The sequence below is a fragment of the Bos grunniens genome, chromosome 7 (assembly GCF_055505025.1).
Source record: "Bos grunniens cultivar Pamir isolate PY7600 chromosome 7, Bosgru_T2T1.0, whole genome shotgun sequence".
Classification (NCBI taxonomy): domain Eukaryota; kingdom Metazoa; phylum Chordata; class Mammalia; order Artiodactyla; family Bovidae; genus Bos; species Bos grunniens.
Window position 1 is genome coordinate 76,620,382 of NC_141171.1, and position 26,392 is coordinate 76,646,773.

At 36.9% G+C, this 26,392-nt stretch overlaps 1 protein-coding gene across 4 annotated transcripts in view; it reads left to right on the plus strand.

The window, feature by feature from the left end:
• Positions 1–26,392, plus strand: part of LOC147369850 (uncharacterized) — a 245,595-nt gene that overhangs the window by 7,640 nt on the left and 211,563 nt on the right. For 3 of the 4 annotated variants that reach the window (XR_015168620.1, XM_086413791.1, XM_086413789.1), the window contains exon 3: positions 9,338–9,376. Coding sequence is in view for 3 of the 4 variants with exons in the window: in XM_086413791.1 (XP_086269917.1) it covers positions 9,338–9,376 (39 nt within the window). In the remaining variant the exon portion in view is untranslated. Of the gene's footprint in view, positions 1–9,337; positions 9,377–10,422; positions 10,971–26,392 lie in introns of those variants that run through there. The other variant, XM_086413790.1, reaches the window with a different exon arrangement.

Below are 26,392 nucleotides of genomic sequence, written 5' to 3' on the forward strand. Positions count from 1 at the left end.
TTTATTGAGGGGGCAGACATGCATCAGATGAGTCTCTTTCTGAGCGAATATAATTTGATAAAGTTAGGTAGAAATAATTCTATCCTTGCAGAGTAGTGGACTCTGTTTTTCTGATTAACAAGTGTTAGAATAATGTTGGTTTCATTATATATTGTTCTCTAAAATGACAAAGTTTTGTTGAGGTTCCAAATAATAAAAATGACTTTGGGCAAAAAGTAATGAAGAGAGTATTTCCTACATGCATGCAATATCCAACACTAGGTATCCATGAAAGAAAAACTGGATAGATGTGATATTTTAACTTGTTTTAATGAATTAGTCATACTTTTCCCAGAAGATATGGAAGAAAAGACAATCCATGTTGAGAGATAAGCATAAGCAAAACCACAGCAGCAATAATAGAGTGGAGTGTATTGTTTGAGAGACAAATAGTTCTTTGTTGTTGAGGCAAAAGTGCATGATGTAAGGATTTAATTTTCGAAATGAATATCAAGCATTATGCAAAATAATCTAAAAGATAAAGAAGAATAATTGTTAAAAGGAATAATTTAAACAATAAATACATAAATCTAATGAGTATTTTAGAAAGACCACTCTAGCAGTGATATAGACCAGCAGTTCTCAAAAGGGATAATTTTTGCCTCACGGGACAACTGACAATGTCTGGAGACAATTCAGTTGTTACTGTGGACTTTCCTGGTGGCTCAGATGGTAAGGAATCTGCCTGAAATGCAGGAGACCGGCTTCAATCTTGGGTCAGGAAGATCCCTGGATAAAGAATACTCCAGTATTCTTGCCTGGAGAATACCATGGACAGAGGAGCCTGGTGGGCTACAGGCTCCATGGGGTTGCAAAGAGTCAGATACAACAGAGCGATTAACCTTTTCACGGGTTGAGAGTGGGTATTGGCATCTAGTGTGTAGGGAGTAGGAGTGCTTCTAAGTAATTTATAATGAATGGTACAGCCCCACCGCAAAGAAATAGCATCCCAAATGTTGATACTGCCAAGGTTGAGAAACCCTGATGTAGATGATGAATTGAGATAATTGACACAATAAAATTGTTTGAGATGCTGATACAATAGTGCATTTGAGAACTGATCAGAGGAAAGGAAGTTACACTAATCTGTTTATTATTAAGTTGGGAAAGGCAAAGTATTGATAGGACTACATAGTTAATTGAACGTTCTAAATAAAATGAAAAGGAACCCGTTGCTTCTTTTATGTTTTGTGTAACTTGTAGGAAATATTTACTCACAAGTTTAAACTAAAAGCAAAATCCAAGAAAGATGTATGATACATTGTAAGTAAAGTTAATGGAAAAAGACCCTTACTGACACATTTTTTTTTTAATTGTAAAGAAAAAGGGGGAAATCTTATAAGTTTCTAGAAAGATTATAAAATTAACTAAAAGTATCAAAGGAGTTCAGCATTAGAATTTTACTTTATAACACTGAATTTTATTAGCATTTGAGAGGAAAATGGTGTACCAAAATTTTGTGCTGAGGCAAGGTGTCTTTCATGGACAAAGGCAGTAGAAATACTTTCAAATTTTACAAGGCTTGAAATACCTGTGAACAACATACTCACTGGAAAATTATACAGAGTGAAGTAAGTCAGAGAGAAAAACACCAATACAGTATATTAATGCTATATATGGAATTTAGAAAGATGGTAACAATGACCCTATATGTGAGACAGAAAAAGAGACACAGATATAAAGAATAAATTTTAGACTCTGGAAGAAGGTGAGGGTGGGATGATTTGAGAAAATAGCATTGATATATGTATATTACCATACGTGAAAGAGATCATTAGTCTAAGTTTGATGCATGAAACAGGGCACTCAAAGCCGGTGCACTGGGACAACCCTGAGGGATGGGGTGGGGAACACATGTACACCCATGGCTGGCTCATGTCAATGTGTGGCAAAACCCACTACAATTTTGTAAATAATTAGCCTCCAATTAAATAAGTTAATTTTAAAAGAGAAATATAAGCAGATGGAAAAATAAATGTAGTAAATTGTAAAACTTTAAGAACTTAATATACAAGGGATTTGTGACTCTTTTGCTATCTGGTAAACTCATGAATTAGACTGGATTTTTAAATTTTAGCTGCATAAATCCAGTACAAAGTTTGATCCTGATGTTCTGCCTTCATCTGTATGTCTCTGATTCCTTTGACTATTTAGGGACCAACACATGCTTCCCTTTATGTAGGATCTCTTTTTTTGGTTTGATCACTTGAAATGATAATGGTTCCCATTCTGCTGGAGCACTTTCTACAAAAGCTAAGAAATTGACTAATAGGGTCATTGTCTGCTATAATGGCCTTGCAAAGCTTTATTGTATGCTGTTTCTATATTTTTGTCCCTACGAATGAGGAGGTCCATAAAGAACATGGTAACAATTGTAAAAAAAAAAGAAAAAAAAATCATTGAATAGTCTTGAGTCCTTGAATTTTATTTAATAATGAAATTTGAATAAAACAAATTATCTTTCTTTAAATTCTACTTTAATGATTCCTTTTCCCTGTCTGGAAACAGAAAATTTTTATTCTTATGAAAGACTCGAGAGGTTTTGTGAAAATAATGATAATGAATGAAAATATTTAAATATGTGGACGAGACAGAGTGGTGTTTAAAATGTATGTGAAAACACCATGATATTCATTATATATTTTTAAAACCTAAACTTTATTTTAGTGATTTGAAACACTTCATGAGTTTTGGCAGAAAATTTAACATATATATTCTGAAATTTTTAGTTATTTTATGTATTAAACTACTAATTTTAAGAACATAAGAAATTCATATACTAAATTGGAAAGTAAATAAGACTACATATCAATAAATAAAATGACAGAAACCACTCTAGGTTTCTAAAAAAGTTAACTAAAGATATTAAAACTACAGTAAGTATTCTGAAAGTGAAAATATTAGTCATTCAGTCATGTCTGACTTTTTGTGACCTTGTGGACTGTAGCCCTCCAGGCTCTTCTGTCCATGGAATTCTCCAGGCAAGAATACTGGAGTAGGTTGCCATTTCTTTCTCCAAGGGATTTTCCCAACCCAAGGATCAAACCTGAGTCTCCAGCATTGCAGGCAGACTCTTTACTGCCTGAGCTACCAGGGAAGTCCAAATGTTCTGAGGACACTTAATAGTGCTTTTTTGTTTCTTTTGATAGCCAAAAGAAATGTTTAGAATATTTGCTTTCAGTTTTACCAGGTTAAACTTACCCCAGCTATGCACTGACAAAGTCACTAGTATATCCTACTTCGAAGCAGACCAAGAACTTAAAAAAAAACAAAAAAAAATGTAGTGAAGCACAATATATACACTTTTTTGTACAGTTCATTGAATTTTCACCTGTGCAATATCCCTGTCACAGGAACCCAGGTAAAGAAAGAGATCACCCCTAGTACCCGAAGTAGGCTTCCCTTGTAGCCTACTGATACAGAATGGTAAAGAATCTGCTCATCTGGTAAAGAATCTGCCTGCAATATGGGAGACCTGGGCTTGATCCCTGGGTTGGGAAGATCCTCTGGAGAAGGGAAAGGCTACCCACTCCATTATTCTGACCTGGAGAATTCCATGGACTGTATATTCCATGGGGTCGCAAAGAGTCAGACACGACTGAGCGCCTTTCACTTTCACCCAAGTAGACCCTCTGCTGCTTCCCCCAAAGGTAATTATCCTCACGTCTGACAGCAGAGAATACTTATGCTTGTTTTTATTTTATATGAGGGATAATACAGTATGTACACTTTGATGTATGACTTCTGCAGCTCAACATTTTATGATTCATTCATATCGCTGCACATACAGCAGTTGTAGAGTCAATACCATTGATATATAGTACCCCTTACGTGAATACATCTCAACTTATCTCAATACTATTAATGAAGATTTGAATACCCAGGTTTCAGCTGTTACAAATAGTAAGCTATGAACATTCTATTAAACATATTTTGGTTAACATTTGTATACATTTATAATAAGCATAAACCTGGAAATGGAAAATTCCTGAGTCACACAGTAGAAGCTGGCAAAATAGGTATGTGAATAGGTTGTGCCAAGTTTACATTTACAACATGTGCTTGAGAATTTCTGTTGTTCTACATCCTCAACAGCATTTGATATATATATTTTTTTCCTTTTATTTCTGTATTTGCTGAATGGCTATGCTAGTAATTATTAACCAGTATTTCATTATGGTTACATTTTGTATTTCCCTGATGGCTTTTCATATTTATTGGTCATTTGTATACCCTCAAAATGAAGTGAAGTCACTCAGCCGTGTCCGACCCTTTGCAACTCCGTGGACTGTAGCCTACCAGGCTCCTCCATCCCTGGGATTCTCCAGGCAAGAATACCTGAGTGGGCTGCCATTTCCTTCTCCAGGGGATCTTCCCAACCCAGGTTTCGAACCCAGGTGTCCCGTACTACAGGCAGATGCTTTACCCTCTGAGCCACCAGGGAAGGCCCAAAGAGGTTTTTAATGCAGAAAAACATTTGCAAAAGTGATAGATGGGCAGAAAAGGAGACGAGGGGGTGTTACCTCAAAGTAGGGAACTGTCCCTGCCTCCGCACAGCTAAGCCACAGCACTGCTTCTGAAATGGGTTTGCTTCCACCTTTGTTGCTGGTACCTGAAAATGCGGGGTCTGCAGTTCCCTAGTAGTTGTCTTTCTGCTACTTGGAGAATTGAAAACAGAATGACTTTTGACTCGCTTCTGCCTTCTAAATTCCTGCCAGTGCTTCCTATTTATAGGGCCAATGAGGAAACTGGGCAAGAGAATCTAGAAATCTCATTTCAGGCTTTCAGTACATCACCCTTCCTCCCAGTGAAGAGAAAAGCTTGGATGGTCAGGAAACAACCTGCATACTTTTGATGTTTTCATGTATGTGAGCACTTTTCAAAGGGCTCTGGAGAAATAAATAGTAAAGTGCATGCTGTCACACTTCTAATAACTTTTTAGTGAATAAAGAAAAATACACATGGAACATCAGTGAATAATACAGGAAATTTGAAAGCTTAATTGTGACAATACACTACGAATCTTAAATGATATGTCTGAGAACAGGAAGGAAGAAATTACAGCCGAAGTAGTTGGGCATGCAGTGGGGTTGAGCTTTATCTCAATGGGTAAATAATGCTTGAAAAGGTGAAGGCAAAAAAAAAATCATTCTGGACAGCAGGAACGATATGAGTGAAATAAAGAACACAGGGCTGAGCCATGGTATCTTTCCAAAATATTAAAATTCTATTTTACCTTGACTTGAAGTACACTTTGGAAGAATATAGCAGAATTGATAAGCTAAAAATTTATAACAAGATTGCTGTCAGCTTGGAGATCTGGAAACCACATTGCAGAAGGAATAAGAGAGCTAGGATGTTTAGCTCAGAGGGGAGAAACCTAAAAGGAATGCCTGTGAAGTGTTCTGTATAAGAAAGGATAAACATTTTTGGTTGTTTGAAAAGGAAGCACTTCAATCAATACACTAAAGTTAGGAGCATTTAGCGATAAGTTCAATGAAAAATACTTCTCAAAACAATTGCTATCAATTGCTAAATAATAATGGAATATACAGCCTCAGGTATCAGTAGATATGATGTACCCAGTGCCTGAGTTATTCTGATGAAAGCTAAATTACTAAGTATACCACAAATAGGATTCCTGAAGTCAGAATACAGAAAATAATCACAGAGTCCCTTTCATCTAAAAACTAATTTGGGGGAGGTAGAGAGATACTTATCAAGAAACTTGAAAGTCAGTTAGTTTATACTTTAATAACTATAGTAATTCGTTTTTTTTTACATGTCTACTCTGTGCCAGGTACTATCTAGGTAACTGGTGAATGAAATGGTTCAGTGTTCTATAAAATAAAAGAGAAGAAACTCTAAACCTATAAGATGCTCCATGAAAAACAATGAGTTTGAGGTAAAATAATGTTGAAAAAATTCTGTATCTTTTTGTTGTTGTTGAGTCGCTAAGTCATGTCCGACTCTTTGCAACCCCATGGACTGTATTACACCAGGCTTCCCTATCCTTCACTATCTCCTGGAGTTTGCTGAAACTCATGTCTATTGAGTCAGTAATGCCATCCGATCATCTCATCCTCTATCTCCCCCTTATCCTCCTGCCTTCAATCTTTCCCAGCATCAGGGTCTTTTCTAATGAGTCGGCTCTTCACATCAGGTGACCAAAGTATTGGAGCTTCAGCTTCAGCATCAGTCCTCCAAATGAATATTCAGGGTTGGTTTCTTTTAGGATTGACTAGTTTAATCTCCGGAAAAGGCAATGGCACCCCACTCCAGTATTCTTGCCTGGAGAATCCCATGGATGTAGGAACCTGGAAGGCTGCAGTCCATGGGGTTGCTGAGGGTCAGACACAACTGAGCGACTTCACTTTCACTTTTCACTTTCATGCATTGGAGAAGGAAATGGCAACCCACTCCAGTGTTCTTGCCTGGAGAATCCCAGGGACGGGGGGGCCTGGTGGGCTGCTGTCTATGGGGTCACACAGAGTCGGACATGACTGAAGTGACTTAGCAGCAGCAGCAGCAGTTTAATCTCCTGGCTATCCAAGGGACTCTTGAGAGTCTTCTCCAGCACAACAGTTTGAAAGCATCAGTTCTTTGGCACTCAACCTTCTTTATGGTCCAACTCTCACATCTGTACATGAGGAAATCATCATTAGCTCTATCAAAGCCTATAGCCTACCACAGAGACTGCAGACTCTAAGACTGGGCCACCTCAGGCCAAACTACAGGGAGGGGGCACAATCCCACCCATCAGCAGAAAATTGGATTAAAGATTTACTCAGCATGGCCCTACCACCAGAGCAAGACTTAGTTTTCCCCACAGCTGGTCCCTCCCATCAGGAAGCTTGCACAAGCCTCTTATCCTCATCCATCAGAGGGCAGACAGAAGAAGCAAGAACTTCAATCCCATGCCTCCAGAATAAAAACTACAATCACAGAAAACTAATTAGAATGATCACATGGATCACAGCCTTGTGTAACTGGATAAAACTATGAGCCATGTCATGCAGGGCCACCCAAGAAGGACGGGTCACTGTGGAGAGTTCTGACAAAGCATGGTCCACTGGAGAAGGGAATGGCAAACCACTTCAGTATTCTTGCCTTGAGAACCCTGTGAGCAATATGAGAAGGCAAAAGGATATGATGCTGAAAGTTGAGCACCCCAGGTCAGTAGGTGTTCAATATGCTATTAGAAAAGAGTGGAGAAATCTTTTTACCCTCTAACGAATTCACAGAATATAAAATACTTTCATGGCTCTGTGATGTTTTCAATAAATAAGTTCACTTAACTTCTGCATCATCAGCTTTTTATCAAAAATATTCCAAATTTATCACAAAAATAATCTGGAACTGGTGCTTTCACAAGACTAATTTTTCGTATATATGTAACTGTAATCACAGCTACTGCTATTGAAGCCTGTGGTTTAGTGAGGGAAACAAGTATAACACAATGTGAAAAGTAGCACTTTAGAGGATCAATGCATGTTCTGTGGAAACACATTAAAGGGTACCTAACACAGCAGCAGCAGCAGCAACACCATCTCCATAGTGGGGGAGGGATACTAAACAATGTGTAGAAGGTAATTCACAATGATGACCTATAGTATATTGAGGATTTGCTGGAAAAGAGAAGGAGCTAAAGCATGTTTGAGACTTAGGAAACTCCAAATGTGAGAGCTCATGTGTAAGTGATCATGATACATTCATGAAGAGCATGACAAGTTTTTTTAAAAAATGCTTAATAAGGACTTGATATTCAAAGTATATTAACAGATTTGGTTTGCATCTCAAATATTCCTGCAGGGTCACTACAAAGGTTACAGAAGCACAGAATTATACAATCTTCAATGTGGGGAAAAGCACTGAGAACCTCTAGTCAGAAGCCTTTTCTAGGTTGTCTAACAGAAGCTATCTATCCTCTATTTAATTGTATATAGCCCCTGGAAGCACTCTATCTCATCATGCATCATCACTTCCACCTTATATGAAGATGAAATCAGCCTTTCTGTAACTTTCACCTGCCCCAGGTCTGCATTCCAGAGTTTCGCAGAAAGAACTCTTGGCTTTATTACTTTGGGAGTACCAGAGTCATTTTCTGTTGGTGATGGAATTTAAAATCAGATCTATTTAATGGAGTTTTCAGTTGCTCTGCCTGTTCATTTTAATACCAGACATTTCACCATTTTTAGGATGTGAAATATATCTGTATATCCTAAAGTTTTCTTAAGACTACAATATAAATATTGAGTTTTATATAACCTTTTTATTTATCAAGGGAGTATTTTAGGGATTTGGTTTCAGCATCTTTCTGTAAAAATGTTAGATCTTGGAAACATTTTCATAATTCAGCAGGGTCTGCAATGTTAATGGACCTAAGCAGCAGGATCCTTGGACCACATACTATAATTATTCCTCAGAGTGCTTGTAATTTCAATTCCAGAGCCTAACGCTGGCTGTATTTCATTTGTTTTTCTTCTCTTATGGAAAGTGATTCACAGCAGCCTTCTGATTTTGGAAATCTATTGCTTTTGCTCAATTCTAAGTTGGTACTCCAAATTTAAATTAAAGTATAGCAGTGGGGAAAAAAACAAAACAAAACAAAACATTGTAGGGATTGAGAAAAGAAATAGTGAAGAAATAAATATTTTCTATGAGCAAAAGTTTCTTTTAAAAGCATTTAAATCACTCTGGGACAAATTAGAGTTTTCTCTCTTCTGTTTCTTCTCAGGCTTCCAGTATTAAGAATACTAAAGTAGAAGGAAAATATGTTCTTTTCTTGATTGAAATTAAATCATTGCAAATTATTCAATAACTTCAAATTCCAGCTTAAATATGAGATACATGAAATACAACTTGATACTTTGTGTATAGGTGTGTGTGTAATTAGCATCTCAGAATCATCATGTATAAAACTTTTCTTTAAATTAGTTAAAATTACTTTGCCTTAGCTTTGAACATAATTAGAATTTCAGATATGCTATAGTTCAACTGAAGCAAATTTTATGATGTTATAAGGAAACTGAGGCCAATACAGGTTAAATTCGTAGTAGAATTAGAAGTGGAAAATCTCTGAGGATTTTCATCCTGGGGTTTGGTGTACTTTTTACTTGGTTAAAGTAAATAGTGTTACAATAAATATAAAAGTGTTTTGACTATTCAAATGGTGACAATCATTTTATTTGAATAAGTCTGATCAAGTTAAAGGAAATCTAAATTTAAAATGAAACCTAAATCTCATATAGTTTAATACTCATTATTTCTAGTTTTAAAATTTATTTTTCTACACCAGGGAAATCATCCTTGGCGATCTTATGAAGACCTTCTCATGGTAAGAACATTTAATCAACAAGAATTTTATAAAAATGATCATAGCATGTTTATTGTATAGCATAATCTGTCTGTTCAAATGGAATGTCCAATATACAAAGGGCTGAGAAAAATTAGATTGCTTCTCTTCTTCAGGCACTCTTTTTGCCCATTAGTCAGTTTTATTTTTTTATAGTCAGTTGCTCATTTGATTTTTTCTTTTGTTGCTCATCTTTCCCACTATAAGGTACCTTCTACACAAACCAGAATGATTGCTTATTGATAAATGTCTGACCTATATAAAATATTTGTTGATTGGACACCTTAATGATCAGTAAAATGATCACCTGTCATGTATCAGCACCAAGTTAAATTGTTTCAATGAAACATTTCTGCTTTTCTTCTTGGTAAACCTAAGAGGTAGGTCTCAGTTCCATTATAGAGCTAAGGAAATGCCCTCAAAGCAGGAAAGTTATTTAATCTACATTACATTATTATTAAGAAGGTACTTGAACTCTTGTTTGAAAATGTTAAACATTTCCTTTCTCAGACCAGTTATCCTGAAATTCAAAATGTTAAAATGCCAAGGAGACAAAAGTAAACAGAAAGCTTATGCAAAATCAGAAACAATATTTAAATACAAAATTTCCATTTCAAAATGATATCTGATCTTTGACTATCTCAGATATAATGCAGGATAACTGATGAGCTGGCATCAGCTTAGTCATGTGTGTCTGACACATCTTTAGCAAAAGGAATAAAATTTTGGAACTGAAATATGATCTCCTAATTGCTTAAATGTTTATATTAACCATAATAATAAGTTTTGAATGAGTATTTGTCTTATCAGTACATAGTTAGAAAGATTAGTCTGACAGGACACAGTTAAAGAAAAATATAAATATTCTAAAAAGAGTTAATTTCCAGATTTTGATACTCTAAGTATAGAGCATATTGATCTTGGCAGTTGTCATGTTATTTTTATTAAACTTTTTATTTGGAAATAATTATAGATTTGCATGCAACTGTAAGAACTAATACAGAGAAACCTGTGTGTTCTTTATCCAGTTGCCTCCAACGTAGCATCTTGCAAAACTATACTACACAGCAACCATCAAGTTATTGACAGTGAAACATTTAATATACAAAACATTTCCATTACTATAAGAATCCGTTTTATTGCCCTTTTATAGACATACCTTCTAATATCCTGTAACTTCTAGAATCACTACTTTCTTCTTCATTTCTAAAAGATTGTTGTTACAAGAAATCTATGTAAGTGGAATTATGCAATATGTACCCTGACCGTACTGACGTTTTGTTACTCAGCTGAAGTCTCTGGATATGCTTACAAATCATGTGTGTCAGCAGTGGATTCTTTTTTATTGCTCAGTGGCATTGCACGGTATGGTTGTACCATGGTTTACTTAACCATTTCCCCATTAAAGGACATCTAGGTTAGTTTTAGTCTTTGGTTATTATGAATAAAGCTGCTGTGGATATTTACATGCATGTTTCTGTGGGAATGTAAATTTCTTTTCTCTGGAATAAGTTGTATTATATTAGGTCTAAAAAAAGCATGATTTTAAAAATTATCCTTAACATGGGGCCCTCATAGTATAAGAATTAGCTAATCAAGACTAGAGATTTAGAATAAGTTGAAAGGAAATTGAATAATTGATTGTTTTTGATGTATGTTAGCGTCCTTACTACTATTATTGCTATTAAGTCTGGTGCAGCTCTGAGATTAATCTTGTCTTGTTTTTCTAAGAAACATGAGGTTTACACATCATGTTCTCTCCCTTGGAATGTTTATATGCTGGTCATCAATCTTTATTTTGCCACCCATTTATACTGAAGTGAGTGCCAGCTTTATATCATTTTATAAAAGATTAGACTTTTAGTATTTACCTTAAGAACTAAGAATGCCCTTCTAATTTTCTGGGGCATGACATACCAAAGTGTCAGGGTGTGTTTTATGGCATTTATTGAAAAATTGTATTTCTCTCATGAGGTATATTTGCTGGCCTGACAGCTTGCTTCTACTCATCTAACCTTGACTCGTAAGAAAACAAGCAAGTTTGTGTGCATGCATATGTTTATATGTATGTGTTGATAAATATTTATGTACATATACATGGATGTATGTTTGAATGTATATATAGCTACAAACAGTAAAATACTGCTCTCTCATAGAAAATTTGTACCTCTAAAGACTGAGATTAGGAGACTAAAACTAAGATTATGTTTGCTGAGTACTTCTGTGAAAGTGTTACTTGCTCAGTCATGTACAACTCTTTGCAACTCCATAGACTGTAGCCCACGAGGCTCCTCTGTTCATGGACTTCTCCATGTAAGAATACTGGGGTGGGTTGCCATGTTCTTCTCCTGGGGATCTTTCCAGTCCAAGAGATCAAACCCAGGTCTCCCTCATTACAGGCAGATTCTTTACCATTGAGCTAGAATTAGTAAACTTGTACCTATCTCATTTATATCCTAAGATAACCTGGAAATACACCTAGTATATTAGCTATGAGAGACTATGGTAGATGTTTCTCTACCAAATTTTGAAATTCAGACAAAATGCAGAAATCACCGTACTGATCACTATTATTTCACCCATTGAAATCAAGAAAGACAAAAATACTGATTTATTCATATTTAAAAATGCTTCTTGGTGACTTTCTTTGTGAAGACTGATCTAGTGATGGGAAATCAAAGTGAACAAGATCCATGAATCACATTCTAGAGCTTACATCCTAGTCAGGGGAGGTAATCAGTGAGCATGAAAATACATTAAATGAGCAAATGAGGGATTTTCAAATATTTTACTGTGAAAAAAGTAAAACAGGGTGATGGCTAGAGAGAGTGATTATGGCTCTGCTGGCTAGAGTGGTAAGAGAAAACTTCCCTGAAGTGCAATTTCCTGAGCAAAGACATGAATGCTGAATTGAAGCTAGCAATGGAAAAACACAAAGTAGAGCATTCCAGGTAGAGCAAGTGGCAAATGCAAAGAGCTTAAGATGGAAAAGAGCCAGGAGACATTGTCTGAAAGATCTGCAAATTTAGCCCTCTCAGTTACAGAAATTAATTTTCTGGAGTGCTGACTTTCTGGGGCCAGAGTCCTGAGTATTACTTACTAAATGAACAATGAGAATGATTTTCATGGCAGAGAAGCCATGGCATGTACTAGAAAATGACAGGGCAATCAACAACAGAAAGAACGGAAGACCTGAGGTGCCAAAAAAGACCTGTGAATTAAAAAGCAAGGAAAGTGTGAGGGTAATGTAAGCATTTCAGTTTTAAAATCTTTAATAAACGAGGCCAAGAGGGACAGGGACTGATTAAAAGAAGGGGTGGTATGTGATAATATTTGATGACCTGGTTCAAAGCTAGAGCATTTTAGAGAGAAGGAAGAGGGAACAATCTGGAACTAGAGATAATATTTAAAGAGGACCCTCAGCCCAGCTCTAGGCCCCAGGGTATAAGGAAAGAGGGAGAAAGACCAATAAGCCATTGGGAAAGCACTATCCTCAGAGAAGATCCAGAGGTTCTTTGAGCAATATGAAAGGAACATTTGTAGTTGAACTTGAGGATACTGGGAATTTTGAAGGTGATGCACTGTGAATTCCACAGAACCTAAGTTGGCAAGTTTAGGATGTGTGGAAAGCTCGGCAAGGGGTACTAAATAGGAGATTTGCAGAGCCTATGGAGCGAAAATGTGGGAAATAAGAAGTGAAGCCCAAAGCTTTTTATGGTGATCCATAATAAACACTAACAAAGGGTGCAGAGGTAGTGATCTCAAAGCAGGTAGACGTGGTGATCATTTGTGGGATCTGGGGGACCCTGTATACTGTTTCCAGAGACCATGGGGAGGTAAGGAAACTTCAGTTTTGTCATCACATATCTCACAATTGAGGTTGCAGAAATTTTGACACCTCATTAGGGCTGGTCTTAATTTGAACGCAAGAAATTACAAATTTTATAGTGAATTTGCAGTTCATATAATAGTCATTTTGAAAGTGAAAAAGTAAAAAAAAAAAATTATATTCTGGTCCAGGCCAACTCTAATCACTTAAAGATTGCTTGGGAAGGGATGGTGGTTCCTATCCCAGAATTTCCTGCACAATTTCACATTGTATTTAATTTTACTTAGGTTAATCTCAAATTATTTTTCCATCTTTGTTTAAAACAATAGGTGGTTATGTTCAAAAGCCATCTCTTTTGTATTTAATTTCTCCATTGACTTGATTAAGCATAACAGTTTTTCACTCTGAGATGTCTCTCACCAGGAGATTTTTCACAACTCTCCTTGTTATTCTTTCTCTTCTTTTGGTTGTCTGGCAATAAAATCATAATCCTGTCTTTTACAGCATCACAGGCTGATAACAGCATGAACACACTCAGAGGATTCTTGCTCTCATTAAGCTTTTAATTTCTTTATTGACTTTAATTAAATTTGAGAGGCTTTTTCAATAGCAAGAAAGAAGCATGATTGTTTGTTGGATTAATAGCATTGCATTAGATAGACTATAGGTGATATTTGGGGAAAAGGATAAGCTTCTATCTTATCCTAGGATCACAGATGTAAAGGTTTCCATCTCTGAATTTCTTGCTTTTAAAGGAATTATACCATATGAACTTAAAAATCGTATTGTTTCTTCAACAGAGCCTAAGAAGTCAGTGACTCACAGGTGAAGTTTTCTGAACAATATTTCAACTGATTTTCTTAGTGTAAATTGTATTAAAGAGTGTCTATGCTTTTAAACTGCTATCAGGATATTTATTAACTATATGAACAAATATTTATTGGGCACCTCTGATGTGCTATGTACTCTTCCAGGCACTGAACAGCATTGGTACTTGAGGGAATAAATGTGCTTGTGTTCACAGAGCCTGTATTATAGTGTCAGAGATAAACAATGATCAAGTTAACTGATTTAAGTCAATAGCATATTTTTAAATAGTCATCTGAATCATGAAAAATTAATCAGGATTAAATGATGAAGTGACTCATGGGATGCAGGATGGGATCAATGGGAGAAGGTTCATAAAAGAATTCTCTGTATAGCTGACAATTTAGACAGAAGAGTCATTCATTTATTACATTTCTTTCTCTAGTATTTGTAAAAACATAAATGAGTCACTCAGTAGTGTCCAACTCTTTGCAACCTCATAGACTATACAGTCCATGGAATTCTTCAGGCCAGAAAACTGTAGTGGGTAGCATTTCCCTTCTCCAGGGAAGCTTCCCAACCCAGGGATTGAACCCAGGTTTCCAGCATTGCAGGTGGATTCTTTACCAGCTGAGCCACAAGGGAAGCTGCTAGTATTGGTAAACTTTGATTAAATCTGAATATTGAATTAAAGTAGCATGCAAGCATTTGGAATTAAAGTTAATGGGAAGAAATAAAGGTATATTTCAAATAACAAATTATTTACTTTATTTTTCATAAATGGATCCAGATCAAATATTTTTCTTATTATTTGAGGTATTTGAAAGAATGAGAGCCTTGCCATAGGAGAGAGGGGGACTCAGTTCAGTTCATTCACTCAGTTGTGTCCAACTCCTTGCGACCCCATGAACCACAGCACGACAGGCCTCCCTGTCCGTCACCAACTCCCGAATTTACCCAAACTCACGTCCATTGAGGGTGATGCCATCCAGTGTGCAATAGCATTATGTCTAAAAAAGTGCATACCTTAGTTAAAATGTACTTTGTTGCTAAACAAAAAATGCTAACCGTGATCTGATGGTGTAGGACTTCCACAGACCTTCAATCTGTAAAAAGCACAATATCTGTGACGCACAACAAAGTCAGGCACAGTGAAACAAAGTATGTCCCAACTGAATAACAGTTACTCCAATATTCAGTGACTTAAAACCAGTTCTGTTGTGATCACTGATTCTTTGGTTTAAAAATTTGTGAAGGTCACAGCAGAACTAGATTTTCTGTTTAGTGATGTCTGAGACTTTAGCTAGATAGAAAGCATATGAAGGTAAGCATATCCGTATTACACGGAGGTATCTTCATTCACAAATCTGGTGGTTCATTTTAGCTGTCAGCTTGGACCTTAACTTGGATTCTGGAATGGTGTTTCTACATGTGATGTCTTTGTGTGTCTTCAGATTCCCCAAAGCATGGCTTCCTCAAAATGGTTAAATGCTTATGAGGCCATGTCGAGTTCCCCAAGTGAGTGTTCCAATGAGTAAAACAGAAGCTGCATTACATTAGTTGACTTTTATGACCTAGTCTTAGAAACCAATGGTGTCTCTTCTGTCCCGTTCTGTTGTGAAAGTGAAAGTCTCTCAGTCAAGTCCAACTCTTTGCAACCCCATGGACTATACAGTTCATGGAATTTTCTAGGCCAGAATACTGGAGTGGGTAGCCTTTCTCTTCTCCAGGGGATCTTCCCAACCCAAGGATCAAACCCAGGTCTCCCGTATTATAGACGGATTCTTTACCATCTGAACCTCAAGGGAAGCCTGTCCCATTCTGTTAGTTGTAAGCAAATTACAAGCCCACCCAGAGTCAAGGAAGGGAGGGAACATAGACTCTACTTCTTGATGAAAGGAATATCAAAGAGCTTGCAGACATGTTTAAAACCATTACACTTTGGGGGACAAATCTTTTTCCAGAATGAGTACTGAAAGAAAATTATAGACTTATAAAGGTAGATGCTAATGGAGTTGTTTTTTGTTAGTGTAATATTGATAATTATGTGATTTTTTAAAGTTACTGGGATTGGGTGTAGTAGGATAAAAGTTCTTTGATCTATTAAGAAATGTGTAAGTATCCAGTTTCCTTGAAACTTGAAAAGAGAATTTGGATTTAAGTTTTTAGCATCAAATATTTTTTGCTTTCACTGTAACAGTTTTTATTTTCCTCAAACATTTTCCTTTTGGTTAATTCTGAAAAGAAATGCATTAGTATTACTTTTTGGAGTATCTTTTTATTTGGAGTAAATATCATGTCTTCATAGGAAATTGATATCTATGGAATGAGAATGTGATCTTTGGGGAATTATTATTTCTTACATTATTTCAGCTTTTGATAATAGTACTGTTTGCTTGCTTATTTTTAAAATAATCAGTCTCCTAAATGATGATTGAAATTTTGTATTACTTTCATGTACATATAACATACATCTCTAGGTTAGCCCCCCAGAATATTCCAGTAAATACAAAGATATCAACCCTGTACTTTATAAACTTATATTCTTAGTGGAAATATACATATAATAAATAACATGTAAATAACAAAAGATCATGAGGAAGTCACAAGTTTTTTTTTGGTGAATAATAGGGTGAAAAAAATAGAATGAAAATAAAATAAGGTGATATGGTAAGATTGGGGAGAAGCTGTGATTTTGCTTTAGAGTGTTAGGGAAGATCACAATGGGGCTATAATAAATAAATCAGAACCTGAATGACGAGAAGCTGTCATTTTGTGAGAAGTTTGGGTCTAGTGGTGGTGATGATGGTTAATTTAACACATTATTTGTAACTTCACTGGACCAAGGGATGTCTGGATAGCTGATGGAACATTATTTCTGGTTCCTGTGAAAGTGTTTCTGAAAGAGGCTAGTGTTTGATCTGGTAGACTGAGAAAAAAATCCGTCCTCATCCATGTGGGTGGGCTTCATCCAATATATTGAGGGTCAAGATGGAACAAAAAGGTGAAGTAAAGGCAGGTTCACTCTTTCTCTTCTTGACCTGGAATTCCTAACTTTTCCTGCCCTCAACATCAGAGCTACCAGTTCTCTAGAGTATAGACTTGGACTAAATTGCACCACTGGCTTTCCTGGTTCTCCAGTTTGTAAAGGGAAGACTGTGTTGGTTCCAGGTCTCCATAACTGCATATGCCAATTCTTACAGTAAATCTCATATATATGTATGTATGTGTCTTATACGTTCAGTTTCTTAGAGAAACTGACTAATACAGTGCCTGTTTCAAGTAGAAGAGCCTTATCAATCACCACAATTTTCAGTGTCTAAACTCCAACCTCATAGAATATCTTGGTGTTACTAAAACATGAAGTGGATTTACCTTGCTACATATTTGCACTGTCTCCCTTTGCCTATCATGTACTCTTCCTTTTCATCAAGTAAAAACAAAAAAAGAAAAAAATGATGACAACTCTTAAGATTTAATTCAGTTATCACTTGCCTTTTTTCACCTTCAAAATAGTCAATTTCTCCTCTTTACAGAATGCTTTACCACTTGTATTACTAGTTTTTTAAGTTGTTTCCTGCTTATTTATTTTCACTAAGTGGTAAGAAAAATCTATTTTTATGTGTATGTGTTTGTGTCTGTGCAATGTTTGCCACATATTAACTAAAAAGAGATCCTTTAATGTAGATTCGAATCCAAACTCATAATATTTAATATTGAGACTGCTGTTTGATAGTATTTACAAAAGACTTTAGTTCAGTTCAGTCGCTCAGTCACGTAGGACTCTTTGCGACCCCATGAATCACAGGACGCCGGGCCTCCCTGTCCATCACCAACTCCCAGAGTCTACTCAAACTCATGTCCATCGAGTTGGTGATGCCATCCAGCCATCTCATGCTCTGTCATCTCCTTATCCTCTTGCCCCTAGTCCCTCCCAGCATCAGGGTCTTTTCTAATAAGTCAACTCTTCGCATGAGGTAGCCAAAGTACTGGAGTTTCAGCTTTAGCATCATTCCTTCCAAAGAAATCCCAGGGCTGATCTCCTTCAGAATGGACTGGTTGGATCTCCTTGCAATCCAAGGTACTCTCAAGAGTCTTCTCCAACACTACAGTTCAAAAGCATCAATTCCTCAGTGCTCAGCTTTCTTCACAGTCCAACTCTCACATCCATACATGACCACAGGAAAAACCACAGCCTTGACTAGACGGACCTTTGTTGGCAAAGTAATGTCTCTGCTTTTGAATATGCTATCTAGGTTGGTCACAACTTTCCTTCCAAGGAGTAAGCATCTTTTAATTTCATGGCTGCAGTCACCATCTGCAGTGATTTGGGAGCCCAGAAAAATAAAGTCTGACACTGTTTCCACTGTTTCCCCATCTATGTCCCATGAAGTGATGGGACCAGATGCCATGATTGTCATTTTCTGAATGTTGAGCTTTAAGCCAACTTTTTCACTCTCCACTTTCACTTTTACTTCTTCTTCACTTTCTGCCATAAGAGTGGTGTCATCTGCATATCTGAGGTTATTGATATTTCTCCCGGCAATCTTAATTCCAGCTTGTGCTTCTTCCCGCCCAGCATTTCTCATGATGTACTCTGCATACAAGTTAAATAAGCAGGGTGACAATATATAGCCTTGACGTACTAATTTTCCTATTTGGAATCAGTCTGTTGTTCCATGTCCAGTTCTAACTGTTGCTTCCTGACCTGCATATAAGTTTCTCAAGAGGCAGGTCAGGTGGTCTGGTATTCCCATCTCTTGAAGAATTTTCCACAGTTGATTGTGATCCACACAGTCAAAGGCTTTGGCAGAGTCAATAGAGCAGAAATAGATGTTTTTCGGGAAACCTCTTGCTTTTTCGATGATCTAGCGGATGTTGGCAATTTGATCTCTGGTTCCTCTACCTTTTCTAAAACCAGCTTGAACATCTGGAAGTTCACAGTTCACGTAGTGCTGAAGCCTGGGTTGGAGAATTTTGAGCATTACTTAACTAGCGTGTAAGATGAGTGCAACTGTGTGGTAGTTTGAGCATTCTTTGGCATTGCCTTTCTTTGGGATTGGAATGACAACTGACCTTTTCCAGTCCTGTGGCCACTGCTGAGTTTTCCAAATTTGCTGGCATATTGAGTGCAGCACTTTCACAGCATCATCTTTTAGGATTTGAAATAGCTCAACTGGAATTCTATCACCTCCACTAGCTTTGTTCATAGTGATGCTTTCTAAGACCCACTTGAGTTCACATTTTAGGGTGTCTGGCTCTAGGTGAGTGATTACACCATTGTGATTATCTGGGTCGTGAAGCTCTTTTTTGTACAGTTCTTCTGTGTATTCGTGCCACCTCTTCTCAATATCTTCTGCTTCTGTTAGGTCCATACCATTTCTGTCCTTTATTGAGCCCATCTTTGCAGGAAATGTTCCCGTGGTATCTCTAATTTTCTTGACGAGATCTCGAGTCTTTCCCATTCTGTTGTTTTCCTCTATTTCTTTGCATAGTTCGCTGAGGAAGGCTTTCTTATCTCTCCTTGTTATTCTTTGGAACTCTGCATTCAAATGGGAATATCCTTCCTTTGATTTTCAGTTCTCTTCTTTTCACAGCTATTTGTAAGGCCTCCTCAGCCAGCCATTTCACTTTTTCGCATTTCTTTTCCAAGTTCTTTCAATTATTTTTGACCACATATTTTTGACATGTTTCCTGAGGAACCTGTATGCAGGTCAAGAAGCAACAGTTAAAACTGTACATGAAACAACTGACTGAATCTGAATTTGGAAGGGAGTACATCAAAGCTGTATATTGCCACCCTGCTTATTTAAGTTATATGCAGAGTAGTACATCATGCAAAATGCTGGTCTGGATCAGTCACCAGCTGGATTCAAGATTTCTGGGAAAAATAATAACTTCAGATATGTACATAAAATCATGCTTCTGGCAGAAAGTGAAGAGGAACTAAAGAGCCTCTTGATGAGGGTGAAAGAAGAGAGTGAAAAAGTTGGCTTGAAACTCAACATTCAAAAAGCTAAGACCATGGATTTCCATCCCATCACTTCATGGCAAATAAAAGGGGAAAAGTGAAAGTGGTGAGAAATTTTATTTTCTTAGGCTTCTAAGTCACTGTTTACAATTACTTCATCCATGAAATTAAAAGACGTTTGCTCCTTGGAAGGAAGTTGAGACAAGCTTGCTGCTGTTGCTGCTGCTAAGTCGCTTCAGTTGTGTCCGACTCTGTGCGACCCCATAGACGGCACCCCACCAGGCTCTGCCATCCCTGGGATTCTCCAGGCAAGAACACTGGAGTAGGTTGCCATTGCCTTCTCCATTGTGTGAAAGTGAAAAGTGAAAGTGAAGTCACTCAGTCACGTCCGACTCGTAGCGACCCCATGGACTGCAGCCTACCAGGCTCCTCCATCCATGGGATTTTCTAGGCAAGAGTAGTGGAGTGGCTTGCTATTGCCTTCTCTGTGAGACAAGCTTAGCATATTCAAAAGCAGAGACATCATTTTGCTGACAAAAGTCTGTATAGTCAAAGCTATGGTTTTCCTAGTAGTCATGTGCATGTATGAGAATTGGACCATAAAGAAGGCTGAGAACCTAAGAATTGATGCTTTTGAATTGTGGTGCTGGAGAAGACTCTTGAGAGTCCCTTGGCGTGCAAGAAGATCAAACCAATCAATCCTAAAGGAAATCAATCCTGAATATTCATTGGAAGGACTGTTGCTGAAGCCAAAGCTCCAATACTCTGGGCACCTGATGGGAAGAGCCAACTCATTGGAAAAGACCTTGGTGCTGGCCAAGATTGAGGGCAAAAGGACAAGAGGGCAGCAGATGATGAAATGGTTAGATTGCATCACAAACTCAATGGACCTGAATTTGAGGAAACTCCAGGAGACAGTAGAGTACAGAGGACCTTGTCCATGGGGTTGCAAAGAGTTGGACATAACTTAGAACTTAACAACAACAACAATGTATTAATATTTCTGTGTCTCCTCCAGTCCATGGTATGTGGTATTACAGAAACACACATGATAACAATTTAAAAACCTTAAGCAGAGTTTAATGTATTGACTGTATTTTCAGACAGTGAGGAAAAACAATGCTTGAATCAATGGACTGATACTTGTTGTATGGGATTTGCAGCTTTTCTAACACATCCTACCAACTAATCACCTCCTGTTAAGTGTAAATGGGTTTCCAATGTCCTGCTATCTGAAAAACTACTCTATTCATTCTTTGATAATTATAGGTTAGCTTGTCTATTAAGAACTGTGAAATAAAAATAACAGTGCAGGTAAAACCATACGTGTGCATTCTCATGCAAGCAAAAAACAGGCAGAGAAGATATGTGCATTCTCATGCAAGCAAAAAACAGGCAGAGAAGATATGTTTCCCCCTTATTTTCCTGCAATTCCTGCATCCTAATATTCCTCCTACTTCATCTGTTTCTTTTTTGCCTACCTTGGGATCTCCTCCTGTAACGGTGGATCTTATCTCCAGTATAAACTTTTTTGATTATGTTCTCTTTAAAGTCTTATATTGTTATTTTGGTTTCCAAATTATAGAAGAGGAATGATGATAGTTAAAACTAGTAACTAGATTACATTTTAGAGTTTCTGAAGAAATTTCCACACATACAGTACATGATTGACACAGGTTTTATTTGTATGAATTTATTGCCTGTAAAAACTATTTTTAAAATATCTTTCTGAATTTTACTTTTCTGTATCACCCACCTCAGTTATGTGTCTCTTCCAATGAGTGATAATAAGGTACAGAAACTTTCATACTTGTTATCAATCTTTATTTACTCTCATTCCATTCACCTTACAAAATGCTGTTTACCAATCTTTGTGCTCAGTTGTTTCAGTCATATCCAACTCTGTGACCCCATGGACAGTAGCTCACCAGGCTCCTCCATCCATGAAATTCTCCAGGCAAGACTACTGGAGTGGGTTTCCATTTCCTTCTCCAGGGGATATTCCCAACCCAGGGATCAAACTCACCTCTCTTGCATCTCCTGCATTGGCAGGCAGGTTCAAATTCTACCTCTAAGAAACATTCCCTTAGCCTTCATAAAGATCTTCATTCTCCCCACTGTAACATTAGTGGAGCTCAGATAAAGTTATTATTCTATAGTAACTGTTAGAAATTTTCACATATTTATAAACAATATTGGAAATTTCTCAAAAGAAACTACCTGCGTAAGTTAAAATTCTTATTAATTAATAATTTTGCAGTGTGTAACAGGCAAAGTGAAAGTGAAACTGAAAGTCCCTCAATCCCGTCTGACTCTTTGCGACCCCAAGGACTATACAGTCCTTGGAGTTCTCCAGGCCAGAAGATTGGAATGGGTACCCTTTCCTTTCTCCAGGGGATCTTCCCAATCCAGGGATCGAACCCAGGTCTCCCGCATTGCAGGCAGATTTTTTTACCAGCTGAGCCAAAAAGGAAGCCCTTAACAAACAAAACTTTGTGCCAAATTGATTTTTCAGGAGAAAATTATTTCACTAAATATTTGGTAAACCAAAATACATATGAAGAAGATTTTTTTAACATGTTCCAATAAAATACAAACGTTTTCATATTAACATCTAATATTGTTACACTTTGACATTGTAGAATCCCTGAGTTCTGCTAGTCCCACTAGAGCCTGCTTGAGGTTGATAGGTGTTACACAAAGGTAAAGTTTGAATAAATTAATCTTGGATTAAGAACTGTATCCAAAGAAAAGATTCAGTGGAAACCTGAAGACTGAAGAGCAGCTCTTTGAGAAGTTGTTAATAATACAATGAAGATGCACACTTCTTAATTCTTTACTTGATGACCTTCTTAATTAGGTGTTGACACATGCATTCAATTGAATTTTTTAACATTTTAAATAACTGATTATAAGCCTAGAAATTCTGATTTCAGCTAATAGGTAGATCTAAACTTAGCACACTTCCTGTAATAGGACTTACATTGAATACCATACTTTTTCCTATAAAAATAAAAGGGAAAATGAATGGTGTCCATTCCCTTTATTAGTCAGCACTTTTCCTTGTCAGTCAATGTGTAATCATTGAGTGCATCTTAAGTGTGTGACTCTGGTGAACACAGATATTATGGGTCTTGTTTTTATTTGGCAGCAAGTAAAAACAAAATCCTTGTAACTTTCAGCTTTATGTAATTAATAGAAAAGAAGTTGATATCTAGGCTTCTTGGCTTGGGGTAGGATTTGCATTTATCCTGGTGGAAAAGAGTTGGAAAAGGTAGAAAGAATTCTTCCAATTAAATGGTGTGGCTTAAATAAATTTATATCATTGAAAGAACTGAAGCAAGAGTTATTAAAAGTATTGCTATGCCATCAGAGAATGAAGATAGAGGGTAGGGGGTAAAGAAATGGTGCCTTAAAACACATTCACAGCCATGGAGTTAAGAAAATTCCATGGACAGAGGAGTCCGATGGTCTATATAGTCCATGGTGTGGCAAAGGGTCAGACACAATTGAGTAACTGAGCATACGTGCATGCTTAATTAACACAATAAAGTATCTTGTTATGGAATTCTGTCATTCCTAGTCAATTGTATTGTTGTTAGGGTAAAATTCATTCCTAAATAACTAAATAAGAATATCCAATAATTAAACAAGAAAGATAGCTGAACAACAGGAAATCGCCCTTTATGTACTATTACAGGTCAGGTTAGAAGTATCCCCAACAGACTTGATTGAGTAAGGCTGTTTTTGTCTCTCTGCATTATATTTGCACTTAAAGCTACAGAGAATATTCTGGTATTAAAGTATTTTAACAAGGAAGCCATTTGAATGGGATGGCTCTAATGCCTTGCTAGTCTACATAAGCAAGTCAAATCCTATAAACCAGGGTCAATGCACTCAAACCCAAGAAAATGAAATCTAAGAACAATCAATCACAACCAGCCAAATAGGATTTCCCAAGCTAGGCAACTGCTTAAGCTATAACCATTCAGATAATTTATTCACTTTGCTTTAGTGTCTTCTCTGTAAAAAAGCTTACCCCTACCACCTGTCAGTTGAACCCATTCAACTACTTTTGGTTTGTCACTGCACAATTCAAAACCATGTGTGCTGAAATAAACTTTTGAAGGTTTTAATGTGTTTCAGTTTACCTTTTAACACTAGAGAATATGGCTAATTTTAAGACAAAAATTTCCTTGTAAAAATTAAATCCAGTCAGTGAACAACAAGCATTCCTTAATATATGCAAAATAATTTTAGCTCATATAGTTTAAAATGCCAGTTTTAATTTCCATAGAAAATTTGAAATGAGGGTGATTATTGCTGTGTATCAGTTAGACAAGGGTGCCCACTTTCACCACTACTATTCAACCTAGTTTTGGAAGTTTTGGCCACAGCAACCAGAGCAGAAAAAGAAATAAAAGGAAACCAAATTGGAAAAGAAGAAGTAAAACTCTCACTGTTTGCAGATGACATGATCCTCTACATAGAAAACCCTAAAGATGCCACCAGAAAATTACTAGAGCTAATCAATGAATATAGTAAAGTTGCAGGATATAAAATCAACACATAGAAATCCCTTGCATTCCTATACACTAAAAATGAGAAAATAGAGAAATTAAGGAAACAATTCCATTCACCATTGCAATGAAAAGAATAAAATAGGACTGTATCTACCTAAAAAAACTAAAGACCTATATATAGAAAACTATAAAACTGCTGAGAGAAATCAAAAGGACACTAATAGATGGAGAAATATACCATGTTCATGGATCAGAAGAATCAATATAGTGAAAATGAGTATACTACCCAAAGCAATCTATAGATTCAATGCAATACCTATCAAGCTACCAACGGTATTTCACAGAGCTAGAACAAATAATTTCACAATTTGTATGGAAATAGAAAAAACCTCGAATAGCCAAAGCAATCTTGAGAAAGAAGAATGGAACTGGAGGAATCAACCTGCCTGACTTCAGACTCCACTACAAAGCCACAGTTATCAAGACAGTATGGTACTGGCACAAAGACAGAAATATAGATCAATGGAACAAAATCGAAAGCCCAGAGATAAATCCATGCACTCAAGGACACCTTATCTTTGACAAAGCAGGCAAGAATATACAATGGATTAAAGACAATCTCTTTAACAAGTGGTGCTGGGAAAACTGGTCAACCACTTGTAAAAGAATGAAACTAGAACACTTTATAACACCATACACAAAAATAAACTCAAAATGGATTAAAGATCTAAATGTAAGACCAGAAAGTATAAAACTCCTAGAGGAGAACATAGGCAAAACACTCTCCGACATACATCACAGAAGGATCCTCTATGACCCACCTCCCAGAATATTGGAAATAAAAGCAAAAATAAACAAATGGGACCTAATTAAACTTAAAAGCTTCTGCACAACAAAAGAAACTATAAGCAAGGTGAAAAGACAGCTTTCAGAATGTGAGAAAATAATAGCAAATGTAGCAACTGACAAACAACTAATCTCAAAAATATACAAGCGACTCCTGTAGCTCAATTCCAGAAAAATAAATGACTCAATCAAAAAATGGACCAAAAAACTAAATAGACATTTCTCCAAAGAAGACATACAGTTCAGTTCAGTCACTCAGTCATGTCTGACTCTTTGCGACCCCATGAATCACAGCATGCCAGGCCTCCCTGTCCATCACCAACCCCTGGAGTTCACTGAGACTCATGTCCATCGAGTCAGTGATGCCATCCAGCCATCTCATCCTCTGTCGTCCCCTTCTCCTCTTGCCCCCAATCCCTCCCAGCATCAGGGTCTTTTCCAATGAATCAACTCTTTGCATGAGGTGGCCAAAGTACTGGAGTTTCAGCTTTTAGCATCATTCCTTCCAAAGAAATCCCTGGGCTGATCTTCAGAATGGACTGGTTGGATCTCCTTGCAGTCCAAGGGACTCTCAAGAGTCTTCTCCAACACCACAGTTCAAAAGCATCAATTCTTCGGCACTCAGCTTTCTTCACAGTCCAACTCTCACATCCATACATGACCATAGGAAAAACCATAGCCTTGACTAGACAGACCTTTGTTGGCAAAGTAATGTCTCTGCTTTTGAATATGCTATCTAGGTTAGACATAACTTTCCTTCCAAGGAGTAAGCATCTTTTAATTTCATACAGATAGCTAACAAACACATGAAAAGATGTTCAACATCATTCATTATCAGAGAAATGCAAATCAAAACCACAATGAGGTACCATTTCATGCCAGTCAGAATGGCTGTGATTCAAGAGTCTATAAGCAATAAATGCTGGAGGGGGTGTGGAGAAAAGGGAACCCTCTTACACTGTTGGCGGGAATGCAAACTAGTACAGCCACTATGGAGAACAGTGTGGAGATTCCTTAAAAAA